The sequence below is a fragment of the Puma concolor genome, chromosome C2, assembly GCF_028749965.1.
Source record: "Puma concolor isolate L17-30 chromosome C2, mPumCon1.1.hap2, whole genome shotgun sequence".
In the NCBI taxonomy this organism is placed as follows: domain Eukaryota; kingdom Metazoa; phylum Chordata; class Mammalia; order Carnivora; family Felidae; genus Puma; species Puma concolor.
The window spans coordinates 137,474,658-137,497,102 of NC_141675.1; the positions used below are offsets into that span (position 1 = coordinate 137,474,658).

The window sequence follows — 22,445 nt, forward strand, 5'->3', positions numbered from 1 at the left end:
CCAATGTGGTAGCACGTATATGGCCAAGAATGTAAATATGGAAGTGAGTATGCATTTATTCATTTACTTGGGAAATAAATTTCAACATGTTAGGTTAATTAAGTGGTCTATTTGGTCTAGTTGTAAATTGTATACTAATGTAACAGACATAATGTTGTTTGATTTTTATAATTAGATTGTATTTTATAAAAGTTCCATTTCTTTTTACAGGTAATAAAAATTTACAGGAAAATAGTTTCTGTTTGGATCATGTAGTTTATAGATCATGTGATAAAATCTTAGAATTTATGTTTAAAACCATACTTAATTATTATTTACATTTTTTTTTCAGCTCTTCTTCAAGTGACAATTTCACTTAGCAAAGTAGAGCTTAGTGTGGGTGAATCTAAATTCTTCACATGTACAGGTATGTATGTGTACAAATATTTTAAGATGATTACTTGTTTTGGCTTTAATTAATATTATACATTGGCAAAATTTAAATAGTGAAAAATAATTCTCTAAAAATAAAATCTTATAATACCACTGGGCTTCTGATGATGGAAGGTGTTAGCCATATTTTACATATTAAAAACTATGGAGTTTATTTCTGTTAATTTCAAATTATTAATTTTGACCATCAAACTAGCTCACTTATTTTGAAAATAACTTATCAAATAAAATGTATCCACAATAACTTAAATAAATTCAAATGTTATTCCTGTATAAATAATAATATTAGGATGAATATAAATATTATAACTGAATTACCTTTATAAATATGCAATGAATAAATTAGATATGGCACACTGCATTATAGCTATACCTGAATGAAAACTTTCAGACAAAGCAAATCAAATCTGTCCTTATGAAAAGTGAATTAAAAAAAAAGATATTTAATCAGCAAAACTTTGGCAAGAATTTTATGACTGTTAATCAAAAGTATCATATAATACCTGTGGGAAATTATATGGACCTCATTTAGTTTAATCATGCACATGCAGAATTTTTTCAGAAGACATTTAAATACTTAAGCGACAAATTCTAATTTAGCGTACTGTAGAAGTCACAAATACACACATTGTACTTCTATTTATAGTCATCAAATTCATTTTTATGCATGCAAGCCTTCATACGTAAAGTTATGAAAAATATTCACATACGGTGGCTGGGGTGGCTCAGTTGGTTAAGCGGCTGACTCTTGATTTCAGCTCAGGTCATGATCTCACAGTTCACAGGACAGAGCCCAGTGTTGGGCTCTGTGCTGAGCATGAAGCCTGTTTAAAATTCTCTCTCTCTCCCCCGCTCCCTCTGCTCCTACCCCATTTGTGCTCTCCTCTCTCCTCTCTCTCTCAAAAAAGATAGAAAGTTATAACATATTTATAAATCATATATAATACATTATAATATATATTACATTATAGTATGTATATATAATATCACATCTTATGAAAAACTAGGAGGGCATGATTCTTCATATTTTGCCTTCCTAAAGGTCTAACTAAATTGATAGGTCTGTTGATACATAATTTTGCATATTGACAAGTAGAAAGGAAGACAGCAAGTGAGGTATTGGTTCAATATCACTTATTATGTCAGCAGAGCTTTGGAATAAGAATGAAGATCATTGTTTTTAAATCTTATCCATATTTTATATACACAAATGCACAGATGCACATACATAGCTCAATTGTGTAACATATTCACAGAATAATTAGTCTAAAAATTAAGTTTGAAAATGACATTGTATTATTTTCTTAGATTCATTATATATAACATATATATAATATATATGTTTATGTTTTATATATATATATATGTTATGCACTACATACTGTTATTACATCTGTAGGTATTACATAAGGTCAAAGTAAGGAATAATTTAAAAGAATGAATTAACATCATTCAATGGTACTACGTTTTGCTCTTAAAATAAGGCAAAATAATTAAACATCTTTTTTTCCTTTTATACAAAGATGTATAACCAAGAGCCATATTGTTATTGTGGAAGCAGTCTTATATATGTTAAATACACAATAGTGAAACAAGAATCTAAAAATAAAGATGCTAGAAACCCTTGCAACCCTTCCATATATATATATATATATATATATATATATATATATATATATATATATGGAAGCATTCCGGTTTGCAAATATATATATATTTTTTTATATATAAATATATATATATTATATATTTTTACAAAATATATGTATAATATATATAATATATATCATAAACATATTTACAAAATATATGTATAATATATTTTATTACAAGGTTGACTAAGTTGATATGACTCTAAAGTTTCCTGACACTAGAACATAGACATCTAAATCCAGTAAAATAAATGTCTTAAATTTACACTAGAAGGGAGTCAGACCTTCAGAGAGCTAAATAAGATTATGTCATAATTAGCAAATGAATTTGTACTCCACATTTTTAAGAAAATAAAAATTGTAATGTTATTTATTAGTATATCCAGTAGTTCAGGCTTAATAAAAAATATGAAAAGTTTTTTTTTTTAATTTTTTTTTTCAACGTTTATTTATTTTTGGGTCAGAGAGAGACAGAGCATGAATGGGGGAGGGGCAGAGAGAGAGGGAGACACAGAATCGGAAACAGGCTCCAGGCTCTGAGCCATCAGCCCAGAGCCTGATGCGGGGCTCGAACCCACGGGCCGGGAGATCGTGACCTGGCTGAAGTCGGACGCTTAACTGACTGCGCCACCCAGGCGCCCCAAAAATATGAAAAGTTTTAAAGGAAATTATTTATTAGAGATGTCATCAAAAGAGAATCATGATAGGGTGCCTGGGTGGTTCAGTCAGTTACGCGTCTGACTTCGGCTCTGGTCATGATCTCATGGCCTGTGAGTTCGAGCCCCTTGTCAGGCTCTGTGCTGACAGCTCAGATTCTGTCTGAGCCTGGAGCCTGGAGCCTGGAGCCTGGAGCCTGCTTCAGATTCTGTGTCTCCTCTCTCTGTCCCTCCCCTGCTTGTGCTCTGTCTCTCAAAAATTAATAAGCATTAAAAAAAATTTTTTAAAAAGAGAATCATGACTGCTCTATGAAAATCCAAAATAAACTCTCCATGACAATGAAATTTTATACCATATTATCAAGAGTGAAAATATCTAAAATATTTCACAGAATGTCCTATATAATTTACTGTATAAAATGAAAGTTTATATTGTTCAAATTTAAAATGATGTTCATTTAAATTACTCATTTGTACTTCTTTATGGAGATGGGAATTAAAACAAATACTTCCCCTAAATGAGTTATCCCGTAACCACTGTGGTTTTATAGTTCTGTCCAGAAAGATCTGAAGATAACATAACTAAGATCCATTTAATATTTAGCTAAACGTTCTTTCATACTTTTGCTCCAGCATGTCTAATTTGATATGGAAAACACAATAATTTGTTTCTAAAGCCATTTCTTGGGAAAAGTATAAGAAGGAACAATGTTCTTCAAAGTGGTCCTGCAGATGTTAGCATTTCCCCTTTATGCATTTCCCCTGATACTTTTGAGTTAATAGTACATACCGCTTCCACAAATTATCCTTCAAGTAATTAGGTGAAATACATCCTTTTTGTCAGTAAAAGCAAACTTTGGAAGTTTCAGCTTTTACGAAGAGGATAATAACCTGGATTCTGAATTGGAAAACTTAAATAAATGTTTACCTTGTAATGATTTGGTTGTAATTGCCTAGCAGTATAAGTATCATTTCAATGCATTCTAATTATCATGTGATTAAACAGTTAACAGTTTTAGATTAAAATGATGAAACTATTCATTTTAGTTGAGAAAAGAGATTAGGGCTCCATTTTAAAAATAGTCATTGGCCTTATCTGTACAGGTTTAACAACTTGGGGAATTAATTCCAAATTCAGTATTATCAAAAGCCAAAGTTGATTTTGCGTAATATTTACATTTTTATGAGCTGTGCTTTATCAGGGAAAGAAGTACTGTCTCCTGACCCTAGCAAAGAGACTTGGGAACAGGTGAAATCATGTTAGTAATTGTGTTTCTGGTCAGATATATCTATCACATATAATTTATGTCTGACACAGTGGCCAAGGCAGTTTCATAACTTAACTGTAGTAATAGTTCATAGATTGCTATGGTAAAGTTTCAACTATCAGGGCTGAAATTCCATACTGGAAGTTTCCTATAGAACTTTTGGGTTTTGCTTACCCAAACAGGGCTGAATTGTCAACATTGGATAAATAAGGATGAACATGTGTGCTAACATTTGTGTTTACTTTCAATTTTGTAAGATTTGAGACTTCCAGCCTTCTCTTATTTACATTTTTTCTAAATTGTTAAAAGTTGTTACATAATAGTAAATGTCAATGCCAAAACAAACACTTGAGACATATTTTCAAACATTTCTTTTCCATGGCTCTCTGCAGCAATTGGTGAACCTGAGAGTATAGATTGGTATAATCCTCAAGGGGAGAAGATAATTTCAACACAGAGGGTAGCAGTGCAAAAGGAAGGTGTTAGATCACGATTAACCATCTACAATGCAAATATAGAGGATGCAGGGATATATCGTTGTCAAGCAACAGATGCCAAAGGACAGACACAAGAAGCTACAGTTGTATTGGAAATTTACCGTAAGTTATGCATTTATTAGTTAATTGAATTTGTGGTTGTATAAAAACTTGAACATAATGCATTTAGTAAAAATTAACACCCATTAATAACTATGTGCTAGATAATGTTGTAAGACCATTGCAAGTATCAGTTTATTTATAATTTGCCATGGTGCATCTCTAAAATGGAATTGATAATAGGAAATAGTTTATTATAAATATAGATGGAGCCAATTCTCTTGGTAAAATAATAGAAATGAAAATGTTTTCATGTTCTCCAGCCATTAAAAATCTATTGGGTAAATAGAAAACAGTAGATTATTTAGTGTTAGGAAATTTATCAGAAGTAGTTTTTCACTCTAAAATAAAAGGTCAGGATTAGAACAAATGACGTTACATATATGATAGCAGTGACCAGTCTAGAATGAGAATTGAGGGTCAGTGAACAGGAGTAGACACAGAAAAGCTGGAAATTCATCTAGTGGAGAATAATATCTAGCTGGATTCTTCACCAACAGAATTTTCTTTAAGATGATTTTCCATATTTACACTTGATTTTAGGAATTAAGATTGACAGTTTTCTATATTCCTTCCCCTTTCTTACATATAGGAATCATTTTTTTTTATTATGAAATTTATTGTCAAATTGGTTTCCATACAACACCCAGTGCTCATCCCAACAGGTGCCCTCCTCAATACCCATCACCCACCCTCTCCTCCCTCCCACCCCCCCCATCAACCCTCAATTTGTTCTCAGTTTTTAAGAGTCTCTTATGTTTTGGCTCCCTCCTTCTCTAACCTTTTTTTTTCCTTTCCCTTCCCCATGGTTTTCTGTTAAGTTTCTCAGGATCCACATAAGAGTGAAAACATATGGTATCTGTCTTTCTCTGTATGACTTATTTCACTTAGCATAACACTCTCCAGTTCCATCCACATTGCTACAAAAGGCCATATTTCATTCTTTCTCATTACCATGTAGTATTCCATTGTGTATATAAACCACAATTTCTTTATCCATTCATCAGTTGGTGGACATTTAGGAATCATGTTTAAGAATACTATGAATGAAGCCTGTTGACTCCTTAGGGGTGAAACCAGGCTGTATCACTTAATTTTGTGGCCTTGAGCAATTGCCTAACCTCTCTGTCTTCAGTTTCATCATCTATAAAATGGAATAATAGGAGCGCCTGGGTGGCTTGGTCGGTTAAGCGTCCGACTTTAGCTCAGGTCATGATCTCACGGTCCGTGAGTTCGAGCCCCGCGTCGGGCTCTGTGCTGACAGCTCAGAGTCTGGAGCCTGTTTCAGATTCTGTGTCTCCCTCTCTCTGTGCCCCTCCCCTTTTCATGCTCTGTCTGTCTCTGTCTCAAAAATAAATAAATGTTAAAAAAAATTAAAAAAAATTAAATGGAATAATAGTAGTATCTACCTCTTACATAGAATTGTTTTGAGCACTACATTAATTAATATTTTATAAAGTCCTTAGAAAAATGCCTCACAATTCATATGTGATAGTATTTTTACCACATATTAATGAAAAATATGTGAAAAATTACAAATTTTTGAAATAATAACTCATAAGTCACCCCCTTCCTACAGCTTTATTGTTATTATTATTTGGGAGATATGACATGAGAAAAAAAGGCAAAGTCTTCCCATGCCATGACTTCCTTTTTGATGTGCAGGGCAATTTTTTGGAATAGTATTGTCCTCATTTTTCCTGATTTAGACTCCCCCCACTCCTTTTAGTTTCTAAGCTCCTTAAGAAAAGGTAATATATTTGTTTATGTGATTCCTACTGCACCTATTTGATAAGTAGAAAAAATTAAATTGAAGCTATCATTTCATGGACATAATATTTTGAAAGGTTTTTCATTACTTTGAATGATGCAAAGGAAGGTGGCTGGTGTTTTGTTTGTATACTAAAGAAATGACTTTTTTTTCCTGGCAAGAACAATGAATAACTTTTGTGAAAATTTCTCAACAAGCATAAATATCCATGTTCATTCATTCATTCAGCACACTTACTGGGTATCTACTACATAACAGACAATATTCTAAGTCCTAAGGAGTGGTAACTAAAACAGAAAATGTCACTGGCTACTTGGTACTTATATTTTAGTGAGCGGAGAAACACAACCAATGAATGAGCTTAGAAAAATACGTGAATGCTAGATATCCATGCTGTAGAATTCTATGGTGAAGGAAATAAGGGGTAAAGAGAGGAGTTGAATGGGGGAAGGGAGATGGTTATTTTACTTGTGAAGGTGCAGCAGAAATCTGAAGGGATTCAAAGGAGCACAGATGGCCAAGGATGAGAACAAACCTGGAGTGTTCAAGGAATTGCAAAGAAGACAGTTAGTCTGGATCACAGGGACTTGGAAAAGAGAGAAGATACTGGGATTGGAATTGGGGAGCTGACTCCAGTTCACATAGGACCAAGTCTGGCATCGCGAGGACTTTGACCTTTCTTCTCGGTGAGATGGGAAGTTCTCGAGTAGAGGAATCACATTATCTGGAATCAGGTTTTAAAAGATCTAGCGTTAACTAATGATTTTATTGCAGCATCAATCCACACACAGATTTTGGAATATTTTGTTGGGAGAAGTGAGCAATAATACTTTTACGGTTTGTTTTACTTTCTTGATGCAGAAAAACTCACTTTCAGAGAAGTGGTATCTCCTCAAGAATTCAAACAAGGGGAGGATGCAGAAGTGGTTTGCCGAGTTAGCAGCTCACCTGCCCCTGCTGTCAGCTGGTTGTATCATAATGAGGAAGTCACCGCTATTTCCGACAGTTAGTATTTTGGTAACTCCCTAAATTATATGTTCTAATAATATTGCAATTTTTAAAGAGACTGAATCTACCTGACTGAATACAGAAATTTTATTTTTTTTTTATCTCAAGTATCAAACGGTTTTGAGAACCTTCCAGCTCTAAAGTAGGTGTTGGTAAACCATGGGTCTTGGGCCACAGTCAGCCTCTCTGCTGTTTTTGTATGGTGTCATGGAGTTACAGCCAATCCTGACCATTACACAGTTTGCATGGCTGCTTTGGGGACAGGGTTGAACAGCTGTGATACAGATGATGTGGCTTACAAAGTCTACGATACTTATCACTGGCAGATTTCCAGAAAAAGTTTGCTTACCCCTATCCTATTCAAGAAAAACTTAGTAAAAACTGTAGAAGGGTAATAAGTAAATGAAAGAATTAATCCCGATACATTCAAATTCTATATATTACAGTTTATACATGATCCCATGGGCTACTCTGTAATCTTAAAATAATAACCATATGAATCCTATTTATTATTCTGGCACTGTTCTCTCAAAGACACCTACATGTTCTAAATATTATGGTATGATGCATATGGATAATAGAAAAGTACATTCATTCAAATTGTCTTCATAATTTTGATTCAGACTGAGCTAAAATTCCAGAATAATATGACATCTGAAATTGAAAGCATAATTTGCTTACATTATGCTATTTTACCATTGTGCATTGGGAGCATTTTCAATTTAGAATATTTTTCAATGCACCTGCATTGCAGAGAGATACGAAATAATTGAATCTTTTTAAATACTTTCCATCTTGGATGATTCTGTTGTGTGTTTCTAAGAGATAAAACTTTTATAGCATAAAGGAGAGAAAGCAGATAGTATCTATTTTTGAGTATGTACAGAGAATGTATCATAATCATGTTTAATAGTCTTTTTTTAATTTTGAGATAATTTTTCTGGTCTTGGCATTTTCAGTGCTTGTCAGTTATCGACTAACTCTCTTTTTCTGTATTATAATAGGTGAGAAATGGTACTTTATTTCCTCTTATTTTATTTTAGGACAACTGCTTTATATTTTATTAACATATCACATGAGTACATTGTATAATGTATTTTCAGCTATTTTACCCTCAATAATAAAGAAAAGGCAGTTCTTGTATAGACGTTAAATGACAATGTCTAAACATTTTCACATTGCCTCATCTTAGGCTTCAAGTGTACATCTGGTTTATTGTAAACCTTAATTACAAGAAGGTTTTGAAATGAAGTATAGTTTTTATTTTTTTATTTTTATTTTTTTAACGTTTATTTATTTTTGAGACAGAGAGAGACAGAGCATGAATGGGGGAGGGTCAGAGAGAGGGAGACACAGAATCTGAAACAGGCTCCAGGCTCTGAGCTGTCAGCACAGAGCCCGATGCGGGGCTGGAACTCACGGACTGTGAGATCATGACCTGAGCCGAAGTTGGCCACTTAACCGACTGAGCCACCCAGGCGCCCCTGAATTATAGTTTTTAAAAGACACATGGAACAAAAGCCTCAAAGCCAGGACTGATAGTCCAGTGTGATGGTGTTGGAGGAGCACTGCTTCTCTGCCACAACTCACACACTTTTCTCCAGTATGCAGGGACGGACGTATTTGAAGGTAGAATTCGATTATGGCTCTACTCCTTGGCCGTGATGCTTTGAATAACTTTTCTAACTGTTCTCTAATTCAGATTCTGTATGTGTAAACAGTGGGTTATTATCTCTATTTTATTTTATTTTATTTTAAAAAAAAATTTTTTTTTCAACGTTTATTTATTTTTGGGACAGAGAGAGACAGAGCATGAATGGGGGAGGGGCAGAGAGAGGGATACACAGAATCGGAAACAGGCTCCAGGCTCTGAGCCATCAGCCCAGAGCCTGACGCGGGGCTCGAACTCACAGACCGCGAGATCGTGACCTGGCTGAAGTCGGACGCTTAACCGACTGCGCCACCCAGGCGCCCCGTATTATCTCTATTTTAAACAATGCTTGTGAGTTTCAAATAAGACTTTAGGCATATAATAAATATTTGTTAAATGAATGAATAAAATTTTTGTGTGTATATCAGGTTCTCAGCAAAATGACATTGATCTTTCTCCTTCCTTCTCATTGAGTTTTTAAATGTTGAGAAGAAGTTTTACCAAAATTGTAGACACTCAGGTTTTATCTAGAATAAAAAAAAATCCCATGTAAGTGAAGGGACTAGTCTAGAGTAAGCATGAAACCTGGTTCTGAATTGCATGGCAAGCAAAGAAAAGAAATGACATCTTTTTTTTTTTTTTTCTTTTTAATTCTAGGACATAAAGGAATTAGGTGAATTGTGAGGAAGGGCAAGCTTTTCTAACCTTTTAATATCAGAGGAACCTGCCACGTAGTTTATTGTTGGACAGCTTGTACATTCATAATGAATTTACAAGAAGTAATATTCTTCATCTGATTATACCTTGTATGATCCCTTTATTAAAGCTGATGGAATAAGATTAGGTTTATAGGGGCGCCTGGGTGGCTCAGTCGGTTGAGCGTCTGACTTAGGCTCAGGTCATGATCTTATGGCTCGTGAGTTCGTGCCCTGTGTTGGGCTCTGTGCTGACAGCTCAGAGCCTGGAGCCTGTTCCCGATTCTGTGTCTCCCTCTCTGTCTGCACCTAACCCACTCGCATTCTGTCTCTGTCTCTCTCAAAAATAAAGAAACATTAAAAAAAAATTTTTTTAAAGATTAGGTTTATAACCTTGAAAGGAACATATAAGGGGATTTAGAAGAATATGGTGTATCCAGGTAACTTTCTGAAGCCTTAATGTGGTGCATGAGTAAAGTTTGCAGGCTCTAGATGAAATAATGAAGGCTTGGAAATGTCCATCTTATTAGCCATGCTTTTGGTAGCAGCTGTATGGCAGGTATTCTTAATTAAAATTCCAAAAAAATATTCTGAGTGGAGGTCCTTTCCATGCTACTTGCTGAAAATAACCCATCTGCTAAATAACCTAAGCATTTAGGAAGTAAAGGTGGCATTTTGTTACAAAAGTTGAAAATCCTGACTTTTAGGATCCCTCAACGGAGGGATATGATATCGCAGATGCCTGTTTCAACCTCAGCCAGTTTGAAAGTTATTTCTAAAATATTCTAAGTGCTTTGATCATTGCCAAATGATTGCATCAAAAACTGTGGATAAAATCATCTTGTTCAATATTTTTTATGTAATCTTCCTCCAGTATAGAAATTCATTCAATTTTGAACTAGTTGTTGAAAACCTACTATGTGCCATCTAGCATGCTAGATGGTTGTTATTCATAGTTAACTCGATAAACAAGTTCACTGCCTTCAAATGCTAATAATCTAGTAGAAAAGATTAATAGAGAAATCAGTGAAAACAAAGGATGTTGAAGTCTATGAGAAGGAAAGTGTAATGATAGAAGATAATAAAGAAAGAATACCTCAACTAGTTAGGACAGAGATGGGAGTCCAAGATGCCTGCTGAATAGAGAAGTAACACTTAAGTGGTGGGGACTTGTCAGGAGGGAGATCATCTGCAGTGGCCTGGAGGTGAAAGATACCATGAATGGTGCTCTAGAACCTGGAATAAGTTTATTATAATGAAAATTTATGAATAAGTGCAACTGGAATACTTATACTAATAGATAAATAAAAACTAGGGTTGGTCATAAAGAACTAATAAGATAGGAGACTGAAAAGGAAGGTTGACCTGAGTCATAATGACCCTGACATCTCTGCTAAGGAATTTATCCAAAAGCAACATCACTAAAGCATTTTAATCAGAGCAGTAACATGACCTGATATGAATTTGGGAAGGATATTAGTGCTTCAGTGAGAAGAATGAGTTGGATGGTAGTCAAAGCAAAACTCCAGGCATTGATAACAGTTCAAACCCTAATGAAATAATTGCTGAAGGAGAAGGAGATTTAGACTAAGTAATGATAAAGGGGGAAGTGACAGGACATGGGATTTAATTGGATATGTAGATGGAGGGAGATGGAGAAGTGAAGGATGATTCAAGGAATTGGACTCGGGCAAATAGTTCAATGTACAGACATGCTAAGACAGAACTGGAGAGACCGTATGAGAAATTTCAGGTGGAGATAGTACAGTGAATTTTAAGTTTGCTGAGATGAAAGTATTTCCAACCCTTTTCAGTAGGTACATCTGCTATACTGTTACAGACTTTTCTAATTCAGGTAATGGTCTTGTCTGAAGAAAAATTGTGAGACTCAAAATATAGATGGTAATTGAAGCCATAAGAGTAGATGAGACATATCATCAGTGGCTGGGGAATGAGAACAAAAGAGGGCTAGAAAATAATCTGCCTAAAGAAGCATAAAGCAGATCACTTACTGAGTATTACATTTTTTCATTTATTTTTTAATGCAATAATGAAATTAAAAAAAAACCACGAAAGTTCTGTATAATTGAGAGAAGCTAATAACCTCTAATAGTCAAATAGTCCTGATATCCATAGTTATGTGTAATTGATTGAAGCAGTGCTTTCTTCAAGTGTTTTCTTCAAGCACATATTCATGATGTACTTCAGTTTGATAGTTCATTATATCATTCCATGGACTTGACACCCATATCTACAATTTGACATGCAATTTTCACATGGTTTGTTTTCTGTATGGAAACATTGGGATGTATTTACATTTAGCAGGTAACTACTATTTTTCTAATGTTCTAATAACTTCTCTCAGACAGTAGAAATACTATATTAAAATGGCCATTTGATTAAAAGTTTACAATTAGAAGAAAGATTGATTTATTCCTATCAAAATATGTATTATAGACATTCAAGTCATTTTCCTTTTTATATCAAATATTGCCTTCCTGATTAAAATAATTCTTCTGCTTACTAATTTTGTAACTAAGTATCCTATAAGTGTTAAAGAACATTATAGTTAAAGGATAATACATATTTTAGTAATTTAAAAATACTACAATAATCAAGGTATAATTATGGGCATCCCTAAGTTTGAACTATTACAATTTATAATTGCTTCTCATTCTAATTTCCAGCCACGTGCTCAAGTAGAGGCTCTTTTAATTGACTTTGAAACGTTCTTAATTTTTAGGAGTTCTGAGTTATTCCAGGACTTCTTGTGAGTTAAACTTTAAAATTTCTTGAGGATTCTTTTTCTCCAGGCTTTTCCTAGAGAAAAGGAAAATTTACCAGGGAAAGCGTATGTATAAAAATTTGTGTCTCTCTTCTTTGGGTCAACCTAAAGAAGAAATAAATATTATGGGAAAGCTTGTATAGTAGTCCCTCCATGTCCACAGGAGATATATTTCAAGACTCCCCAGTGGCTACCAGAAGTACCAAACCCTGTATATACTTTTTTTCTAACAAAATGTGCTTATGATAAAGTTTAATTTATAAATTAGGCATTTAACTTATAAATTAAGAGATTAACAGCAATTACTAATAATGAAATAGAACAATTACAACAATTTTATTGTAATGAAAGTTATGTGAATATGGCCACTCTCTAAAAATAGCTTATTGTACTGTACTCACCCTTTTTCCTTTGATGAGGGAATATGATACAATGCCTACATGATGGGATGCAATGAGGTGAATGACATAAGCATTGTGATATAGTTCTGGTAAGATGTCATAAGGAGGATCATCTGCTTCCGGGCCACGGTTGACTGAAGGTAAATGAAACTGCAGAAGGCAAAGCCATAAATAAGGGGGACTGTTGTCCTTCCTGAGCTGAAAATCATGTGTCTCTTGCTTTACAATCAATATTTTCTATTTCCGGGGGCCTCTGAATCTACCTATTTCCGCTCTTTATTAATTATCTCTTCCTTACCTGTATTAAGCGCAGTCTTCTCATATTCTGATCACTCTCCTATTTGTATTTGTAGTCCAAACTAGAATTGGTATGGCATTAAGAAATTGTATTAAGGAATCACTATGGCAAATGAATCCCAAATCTGAATCGAACCCAAAACAACCTAATATAGCAGATTATGTCCAGTCGGCAGCCCCAGCCATCCATTCAGTGGTCCAAGCTGAGGGAAGCTGTACCTTTTTCTCATGCAGCTTCCATGTTTACCCTACCTGTCTATCAAGCCAGCAGATAGGGGAAGAGCAGTAAACATTGGAATAGGTCCAAAAAGTAACCTTTAATGGTATAACAGTAAATACCCTGGAGGAGAGCACCTTAAACTAATGGCATTTCTACTTTACCAAAAGGTACAACGGGGTTGAGGATGTCTCTCTCATAGTTACCAAAGTATCTCAAATACTATGCATACCAAAAAGGTGATGTTCAATGATATATTAACTGATGAAATTTAAGATATTGCTTTTACAACATGTTTCAAAATGGACTAGATGTGAGAATATTGTTTACTTGATAAGAAGAGAAAAGGTCCTAACACTGCAACAAAATTGCCATGACTAAAAAAACAGACCAGACATTATGGAAAACATGTTCAGGCTGAGATGATGCCTAGGCTAGCCAGATTATTTTAAGCAATCAACTAATGCATGCCCTCTAACAGCCTATTTTTATGTATATTCATGTGCATACACTCATACACAAAATGGAATCTTGAAATAAAATTAATAAAGTCTAATCTATTCATTATTAAAGTGGATTATCTTGCATTTAGAAAAAAATTCAAATAAATTCAAGATATGGCCATTTTATATGTCCTTTATGTGACTTGAATATTACTGTATCATTTAGCTTTCTCCTAAGGGTATACAAAATTATTAGTTTAATTATTGTGTAAGGAAGGCTATTCAATCAATTTTCTAACCCTTTTCCACCCTTTAGTTGCTACATATTTGCAGTCAAAATGTCTTCATGCCTGCAATATCTAATCTCTCAGCATTGTTCTTTTGTGTATCATTTCTGCATTCAAAGTACCAAGGGGAAAATAATAGCCTAACCATTTTATGTGGAAATAAAGTCTTGAATGTATTTTAGAAAAAAAGGTGTAACAAGGCAGTGTGGAGTGGAAAAATTGAAGCCATGAAATTACATTTTACTTTCAAATTTGAGTTTGTTTGTTGATGAAAAGTTTGATAGTGTCAGACAAGTGCCATATTTTAACTCTTAGCAATTTAGAACATACTGGACTCTGCTTTCAATTACTGATATCATTTCCTCCCCTTTGCTTGCTTTCTAGATCGTTTTGCTATGCTAGCCAACAATAATCTGCAGATTCTCAACATCAATAAAAGTGATGAAGGTATATACAGGTGTGAAGGAAGAGTGGAAGCTAGGGGAGAAATTGACTTCCGTGATATCATCGTTATTGTTAATGGTAAGCAGAGAATAATTTGTACATATTTTATTGTTGCATTTTAGCAATATTTTTATTAAAAGGGCAACCCTGTAAATACGGCACTTTAATAACCTTTTTGATACCTGGAGGAAATCTCCCCACCTCTATGATCACATCTATTACACTGTCTATAGTCTCACGGGCAGGATCTGCGACTTATTTAACACTGTCATCTTCTTTCACTCTTCTACTCTGTAAGGGAGTAGTTGCCTTTTGCTGGCTTTGTAGTTGTTGAAAGAATGCCAAGTGAAACATAGTAAAGTGTCATACTAGATTTGACTTTTAAATTGCATGAATCACTGGTGGCTTAAACTAATCTATTTAACAGTTTTGTAGGTTTTCTCAAATTTAAATTTAATAATTGAATCCACAAGGAGATTAATAACTAAGTTTATGGCATCACGATGACATCTCTTCTTCCAAATTTGGCTTCTCCTGCTGTATTTTCTGCCTGTGTTAACATGACATTCTATGAGCCCAGAAGATATATTAATGGTATCCTCCTAGTGCCTCCATTTTGATGATCTAATCTATAATTGACATATGCAACACACTTTTTAACATCTCTCAAATATATTCTACCATGATGCCCTCCATAAGAGTGCTGCCCTTTCAAATTGCTTTTCTTCTTTTTCTTGAATTGCTACAAGCTGTTTCCTCTTCTCTCAGTCCCATAATTCAACTTCTTCTCCATCCAACCTTTCACCACTTAAAATTGTCAATGCTTCCTGTTAACTTTGAGACAAAATTAAAACCACTTTTCATGGCATTGGATTTCTTTTATGGTCACCAACCCTTCTTCCCTAACATTCATTCATGAGTAGCCCATGCCTCAGCCATATGGAAATATTAGTACTAACACTGCACAAAATGCACTTTTGGTTTTTCTTCTGTTTTAAAATAAAAAGTTAGTGGTACCTATAATCCCACAGGGTTCTATAAGCAGAATGTCATTTGTTCTTTCTGGGATAGACAAAATCTAAAATTAAGGAGTTAGCCACACATTTCCTATGAGTTGGGGCTGGGACAAGGAGGAATAAATCTGTGTCTTCTATATCCTTTCCCCATCCCGCCACGAGCTAGCTCTCCAGTTCTTTAAGACTGGAGAACACTAGGAATCTCATATACCTCTGAAAGAGTTCACTGGTCTTTCCTTTTCTGCAATAAAGGCAGTTGAACCACAAAGTTCATGCTGAAATACAAAGAGAATATTAAAACACTGCTATCTTTTTTCTCTCCTTCTCCAAGTCTATAATTAATTGGGATTTGTGGATAATATAATGGAATAGAATAGGTGTTATGACAAGGAAGCTAGACAGGCTTGTAGAAATTGCACATGCTCATGGAGGAGGCCAAAGTGCCAGGCCTTCAGAGGAAAAGCTTTTCTTTTTTAGAAAAGCCCATATTTTTACACTAAAACAGTAACTCAAATATGATATAAAAAGAAATGAGGGGCACTGAGGGGCTCAGTTGATTAAGCATCCAACTTTTGGTTTTGGCTCAGGTAATGATCTCAGGGTCCATGGGATCAAACCCCATGTTGGGCTCTGTGCTGACAGTTTGGATCCTGCTTGGAATTCTCCCTTCTCTCTCTCTGCCCCTCCCTTCTCTCTCTCTCTCTCACTCTCAAAATAAATAAACATTAAAAAAATTTTAATAAAAAAATAAACGATATCTGGCAGGCGTAGCATATTCACCCTTTATTAACTATTTTGCTATTGTAATTTTAATACAATATTAATAATTAAATTAATATTTTAAATACTTTAACACATTTATAAATGTTCTAATCTGTTTCCACACTAGTTGACCTGTGAATTTTTATATATGATTACATTTATTTTGAAGGAAGCAAATTGTTTTCAATTAACAAAGTTTGAATCTTCGAGTCCATCTTGGTAAGCGCTCAAACTGGAATATTTTGTTCTGTATATCTATTCCTATTATGCCGGGGTTCACAAGAGGATAAACACTGGATTGTGTTCTTTTGTGCCACTCAAATCAATCCTGTAGGTAGTTTTCTGTTCTGCCTGCATCCCACTGACCCTCCCAAAGGGAAATCATTCTCCTTCCACATCCCAATTTCCTCTAACAGAATCAACTACAGATCCTAATCTGACCTTTGCTCAAACACTGCTTTATCTCCACTCATTCTAATTAGTCACATTTCCCCTTTATGGTCAAAAACTCTCATACCTTAGAATTCCTGGCATCACTTTTCTGCAAAATAACACTGTTCACAAAAATCAACCATCGATTTATTCGCCTTCTGGATGATACGTTTGGACCCTGTCAAGGGAATGCATTGACTAATGCCACCAGTTCATCTCTGCTTTTCTCTCACATTTTGCCTTTATTTCAGACAGAAGAGTCATTCTGCTACAGTCTTATTGAAAAGGTTGAGCTCTCCTTAAAAGTATCTTCTTAATATTTCTCTTTTATAAAACCTCTTGAAGGTATTTCAGTGGAAAGTTCGAGGCTGCAAAAAATAATAATAAAATAAAAGCAATAGCTTTATCTACCTTATCTTTCTTCAACTACAAATATGACCTGTTCTATGACCTTTTCCTCAACTTATATTGAGAGCCCTCTCTCTTAATTGCTACTTATTTTTTATCATGATTTGGATTTTATCCTGGACCTCCTTTCTTTGTCTCCTTCCCCCTCAAGTGCCCTGGAATCCTGACCAAAGGCTCCAGCAACTATTTATGTATATTCACTGCTTCCTTGTGAGATCTTAGCTCTGGAAAAAGCTCTGTTCTTTCTTTTATTGTTTGCTCCTTGAAAATTTTTCCCTCGTGTTTCTTTTCTTCCAATGCATATGCTTTTGTTTCAATAAATAATTGAAAGATATTTTTGCTAAGTTCCTCTTTGGTACCAACAATACTAAATCTTAGGAATATTTTTTTTTTCGTAACTCCCTCTCTGACTTTCTTACCATATTTCTCAATGCCTGTGTATAGTTTTTTTGCAAACACTTTCTTTCCTCCCTTGAAGAGGTTATGTATTACTGCTCATTGACATGTGGATTGTGGCGCTTCCAGTGGGAGAGTTGTGCACCCCCACCCAACTGATGAAGTCACTTGTCCTGGCCAGTGGCACGTAAAACCAAACAATATACACTATGACTGAAATTAGGCTGCAAGAAGAATGATATCGTTTTTTTTTATCATGTTCTTTCCTTCTGACATGAAACTAGCATGACCCCAAAGAGAGACTTTTCCGTCACCTTGGATACCACAATGAAGACATGTGGAGCAGAGTCACAGCTGATCTGCAGGTGCAGACACAACATAAATAAGAAATAGAGCACATTTTTTAAGCCCTGAACTTTAGAACCGTTGTTTATTGCAGAAAAGCAGGCAAATGCAGTGCCAGTGGCCTTTTCCTACTTAAATAAGCAAATTATTTTTTTTTTTTCAACGTTTATTTATTTTTGGGACAGAGAGAGACAGAGCATGAACGGGGGAGGGGCAGAGAGAGAGGGAGACACAGAATCGGAAACAGGCTCCAGGCTCTGAGCCATCAGCCCAGAGCCTGACGCGGGGATCGAACTCACGGACCGCGAGATCGTGACCTGGCTGAAGTCGGACGCTTAACCGACTGCGCCACCCAGGCGCCCCTTAAATAAGCAAATTAAACACTATATGACCTAGGGATACTTCTGAAATTACTTCCCTGAGTATGCTGCAGATGTCGTATAATCCCATTTTCTTCTGATGGTGATCATTTCTTGAGATTTTCTTATCACCTTATCAGACAATTGGAAATCCAACTGAAGATTTTTGACTGCAGTTTCAGTATTAATTTATATTGCACTTGTGTATTGATTCAACAGGTACGTATGAAGTGCTAGCTATGTGTTTCACACTATGTTATGCTCAAAATACTATTGGGCTTAATGTATCATCATTTCCTTCAAGGCACTTCGAGTTTTATCTTACTAAAATAATCAACTTTACTAAAGTCCCTTATTGTTTATGGGACAGTTGGATACAAAAGCATTTACTAAAGGCAATTTTTATAGATATTCACAGACTATTTTTTAATAAGAAGGAGCACCTAATGTAGCTTAAGGGGAGACTTCCTTGGTATTTGGGATAAATCTATTGGTGGAAAAGTGCTGCCTTTTAGAACAGAGAGAAAGAGAGAGACAGAAGGACAAATAGAACAGATTGTGCAAAAACAAAAATCGTATGATGTGAAAAATACCTAATAACTGTGACTGGAATGTGATATTTTGGGGAGTGATGGTAGTGTTAGATGAGATATAGCTGGAGAGTCAGAGGGTCAGATCATAGAGGACTATGGACTCTCTTCTATGAGGCAAAGATGAACTGACATCCAAACTAGAGAGCAAGGAAATTGACAGAATGATGGAGGCAGGGAGAGGAAGTGAGTTCAAGTGAGAGATAATTGGGGCTTGTGCTAAAAGACAAAGAAATGAAGGGGAAGGTATATAATCAGGTATTATTCGGAACAAAGCCTTTGTATCACATGTATGTCACAGAGGCTAGAGCAATCAAGGGTAATTTGAAGACTTTTAGTGTGGGTTTTAGGTTTCCAGCATACTAAATGCAAACAAATGTGACCCATATAGTGAGACTTGAAATATATTTGCTGAATTTGACCATTATGAGATTACAAGAGACATTAGGGTCAATAATATCATCTGAATAGCCTGGACAAAATTCATACTGCAGTGACTTGAAGGATAAATGTACCTTTTGCATTCATTGAAGGATGAAGTTAGCAAAGTCACAACATTTGTTACCTCAGCTTATTGGGATCAACTGTTAAATGGGAAACATCACAAGGTTGAATTAAAGAATAGAGGAAGTGGTTGGACATTTATAAGGAACATATACCTTGCACATAAAGAGGATATCTTTTATGATGAGCCTGGAGGAAGTGAGTCCAAAATGAGTTAGGATGTGGATAAATTAATTCAAAGATGGGTCTGGTTGATAATTTGAGAGAAAGCTTGCCACATGACTTCAATATTCTATTTCTAATCACCTGTCTCTCCTTGATGTACTCTGGATATTTCTGAAATATTTCTCCACAGTTTTATGTGTTTACATCTGCTCTTTATTGGATTTTCAAGTAAGCTTTCTAACATGCCTAACAAATTTTCACAAATCTTTCATCAGCTGCCTTCCTTTTATTATTATACCTTATTATATTATTACACATTTGATAAATTGGCTGTCCATCTTTTCTATAAATTCCTGCACTCTTTTTTACTGTGTAATCATATTATACACCCTTCCACACACACACACTACTATAAAAATCTCAGATACATTTATTTAAAAGAGGATCAAAATCATTTCTCTTTTTAACACATGTCCATTCTCCTTCATCAGGTTCCTAGCACTTAGTTAAATAAAATGCTCTCTAAAACTACTCAGAAAATGTCCATATAAAAGACAGACCTAGAAATAACTTTTAAATTTAAAATATGGTCAATAGAGAGTTATTTTTATAAAATGCTCTTTTAAAGTATAATGATTCATTATTTTCTGAATCTTTTGTACATTTGTGAAGAGTGATCCACTAATTGCCAATTCAAACTTGGGATAATGGAGGCAGGAACAATGTAGAGTGAAGGGAAAATACCTAGTAGTATAATTTTAAAGCGATTGTGTCTTTAGTCTTCCTTTGAACATTACCATTAAATCAATGGTAAATGACAATGGCAGAAGATATTTGTGCAAGTACGCGTCAGAATGTACAGTGAGTGCACTTTGTTAATGCAGTGGTCCTCAGACAGTATTCCTACCCATTTCTAGCCATTTCTTAAAATTAAGAAAATTGGAAAAAGTACTTTTCTTTTAATAAAAAAATGAATAGTCAAATTTTTTTCTCTTTAAATTTTATGCAATGTTATATAACATAAAGGAAATATAACAATATAAAATACAGTGAACTAGCCTCTTGTATGTCAATAATACAATTGAATTAATCATTCAGAGCAGTTAATTATTGCAAATTATGGAATTTCTAATTTTAGCAATAATGTATAATATATAATTCAAGGAGTCAATAAATAAGCATTTGTCAAAACCAGATATTTTATGATGTTAATATTTCTATCCTTAGTGATCCAATTAAGTTTAAAAGATTAGGAGTTTGGGGTGCCTGGGTGGCTCAGTCAGTTAAGCCTCCTACTTTGGCTCAGGTCATGATCTTGCATTTTGTGGGTTGGAGCCCTACATTGGCCTCTGTGCTGAAGCTCGGAACCTGGAGCCTGCTTCACATTCTGTGTCTCCCTCTCTTTCTGCCCCTTGCTCTCTCTCTCTCTCTCTCTCTCTCTCTCTCTCTCTCCCTGTCTCTCAAAAATAAACATTAAAAATATATAAAAAATAAATGAAAGATTAGATAACTGGGAAAATATAGAATATATTTTCTTTTTACTTTTATCCAACATTTAGAAATTTCCATAATATAGAAAATATGATACATATGTTAGCGGCGAGGCCTGTTCCCCAGCCTTGGCTCTTGCGTTTGGCCAAAAAGAATTCAGAGCCAAACTCTTAAGCAAGCAGGTGTTTAATAATGGGCAAAGGGAAAGTGCACTCTCAAGGTCTGAGAGCAAGCAGGTCCAGAGGTGGCGACCTCACCAGGGGTCAAGATTATCTTTTCTTGTTATGTTTGCATATGTTATGAGTCATAGGGCTGTTTCTGACTGTAGTTGCTTTCATTCATCTAAGGGACTTCTCCTACCTGTCCAGAGGGAGAGTTTGGGAGTTCTTTGTCAGAAGTATCATGGCGGCCTTCCCCAGCTGGGAGGTGGTCAAAACTGCAATGTAAATGTATCATAATGAAGCTATAGGTTGCTGTAGGGCCGTGGTTATTGGGAAGAATGTGTATGGATCCTACGGGGTCTTCCCCAGCTATTTGGAACTTTGTTCCTGCCTTTTGCCTTTTTTATCAGTCAGAAAACACCTGTTCCCTGTTGATATGTAGCTAAATATGCACTCTATCAGATAGAAAGAAAGAAAGATAGATAGATAGATAGATAGATAGATAGATAGATAGATAGATAGATGATAGATCAATCATCTTTGGATATCTATGAACATTTTTCTTTGCCTATCTCCTCAACATAAATAGTTGGAGTGAAAAGTTAATACAGTTTCTTACCTTTTCTTCAATCCGTATTTCTCTTTTGCCCAGAATTTCCCAGGTACACTTAAAGGGCATAATGTTATGTTATAAGGCTGTAGAAAAACATACATTTATTTTACAACCTATTTTCAATCTCTAATTATAAGAGAAGACAAAATTATCTTATTACTTGAATCAGATCCTGGTTGTGAACTCACCCATCCCCTGGCTGGTCGTGTAGAGATTGGTCTTTGAAATGTTTCTCTAACATTTGGTTAATAATGTGAACACCATCATTTGTAAAATCAACAATGAAAATTTCAAGAAATTTATAGTGGCCACAAGATACTGTAATTAAAATATTTTACATTTCATGGAATCAGTAAAGTGAAAGACACCATCTAAGTATTACCTGACATTGTACAGATGAATGACATTGAAGACAATTAGTGTCTAAATTACATTCATGATATTCATTATTCTGTTCTTCAGAATGTGCTGCACTAAAGGATAAGTTAGGAGGCAATGCCACTATTTTATTCATACTGTAAATTACTTATGATCTGTATGTCTTGATTTTACTTTTTTTTTTAACATCATATCCTATGGCTTTCAATGAAATTGTAGGTA

At 34.8% G+C, this 22,445-nt stretch overlaps 1 protein-coding gene across 2 annotated transcripts in view; it reads left to right on the forward strand.

The window, feature by feature from the left end:
- Window positions 1–22,445, forward strand: part of NCAM2 (neural cell adhesion molecule 2) — a 526,095-nt gene that overhangs the window by 294,815 nt on the left and 208,835 nt on the right. For both annotated transcript variants that reach the window (XM_086675772.1, XM_086675773.1), the window contains exons 2-5: window positions 332–406; window positions 4,401–4,607; window positions 7,237–7,380; window positions 14,544–14,681. In XM_086675772.1, the coding sequence (XP_086531898.1) occupies window positions 332–406; window positions 4,401–4,607; window positions 7,237–7,380; window positions 14,544–14,681 (564 nt within the window). The remainder of the gene's footprint in view (window positions 1–331; window positions 407–4,400; window positions 4,608–7,236; window positions 7,381–14,543; window positions 14,682–22,445) is intronic.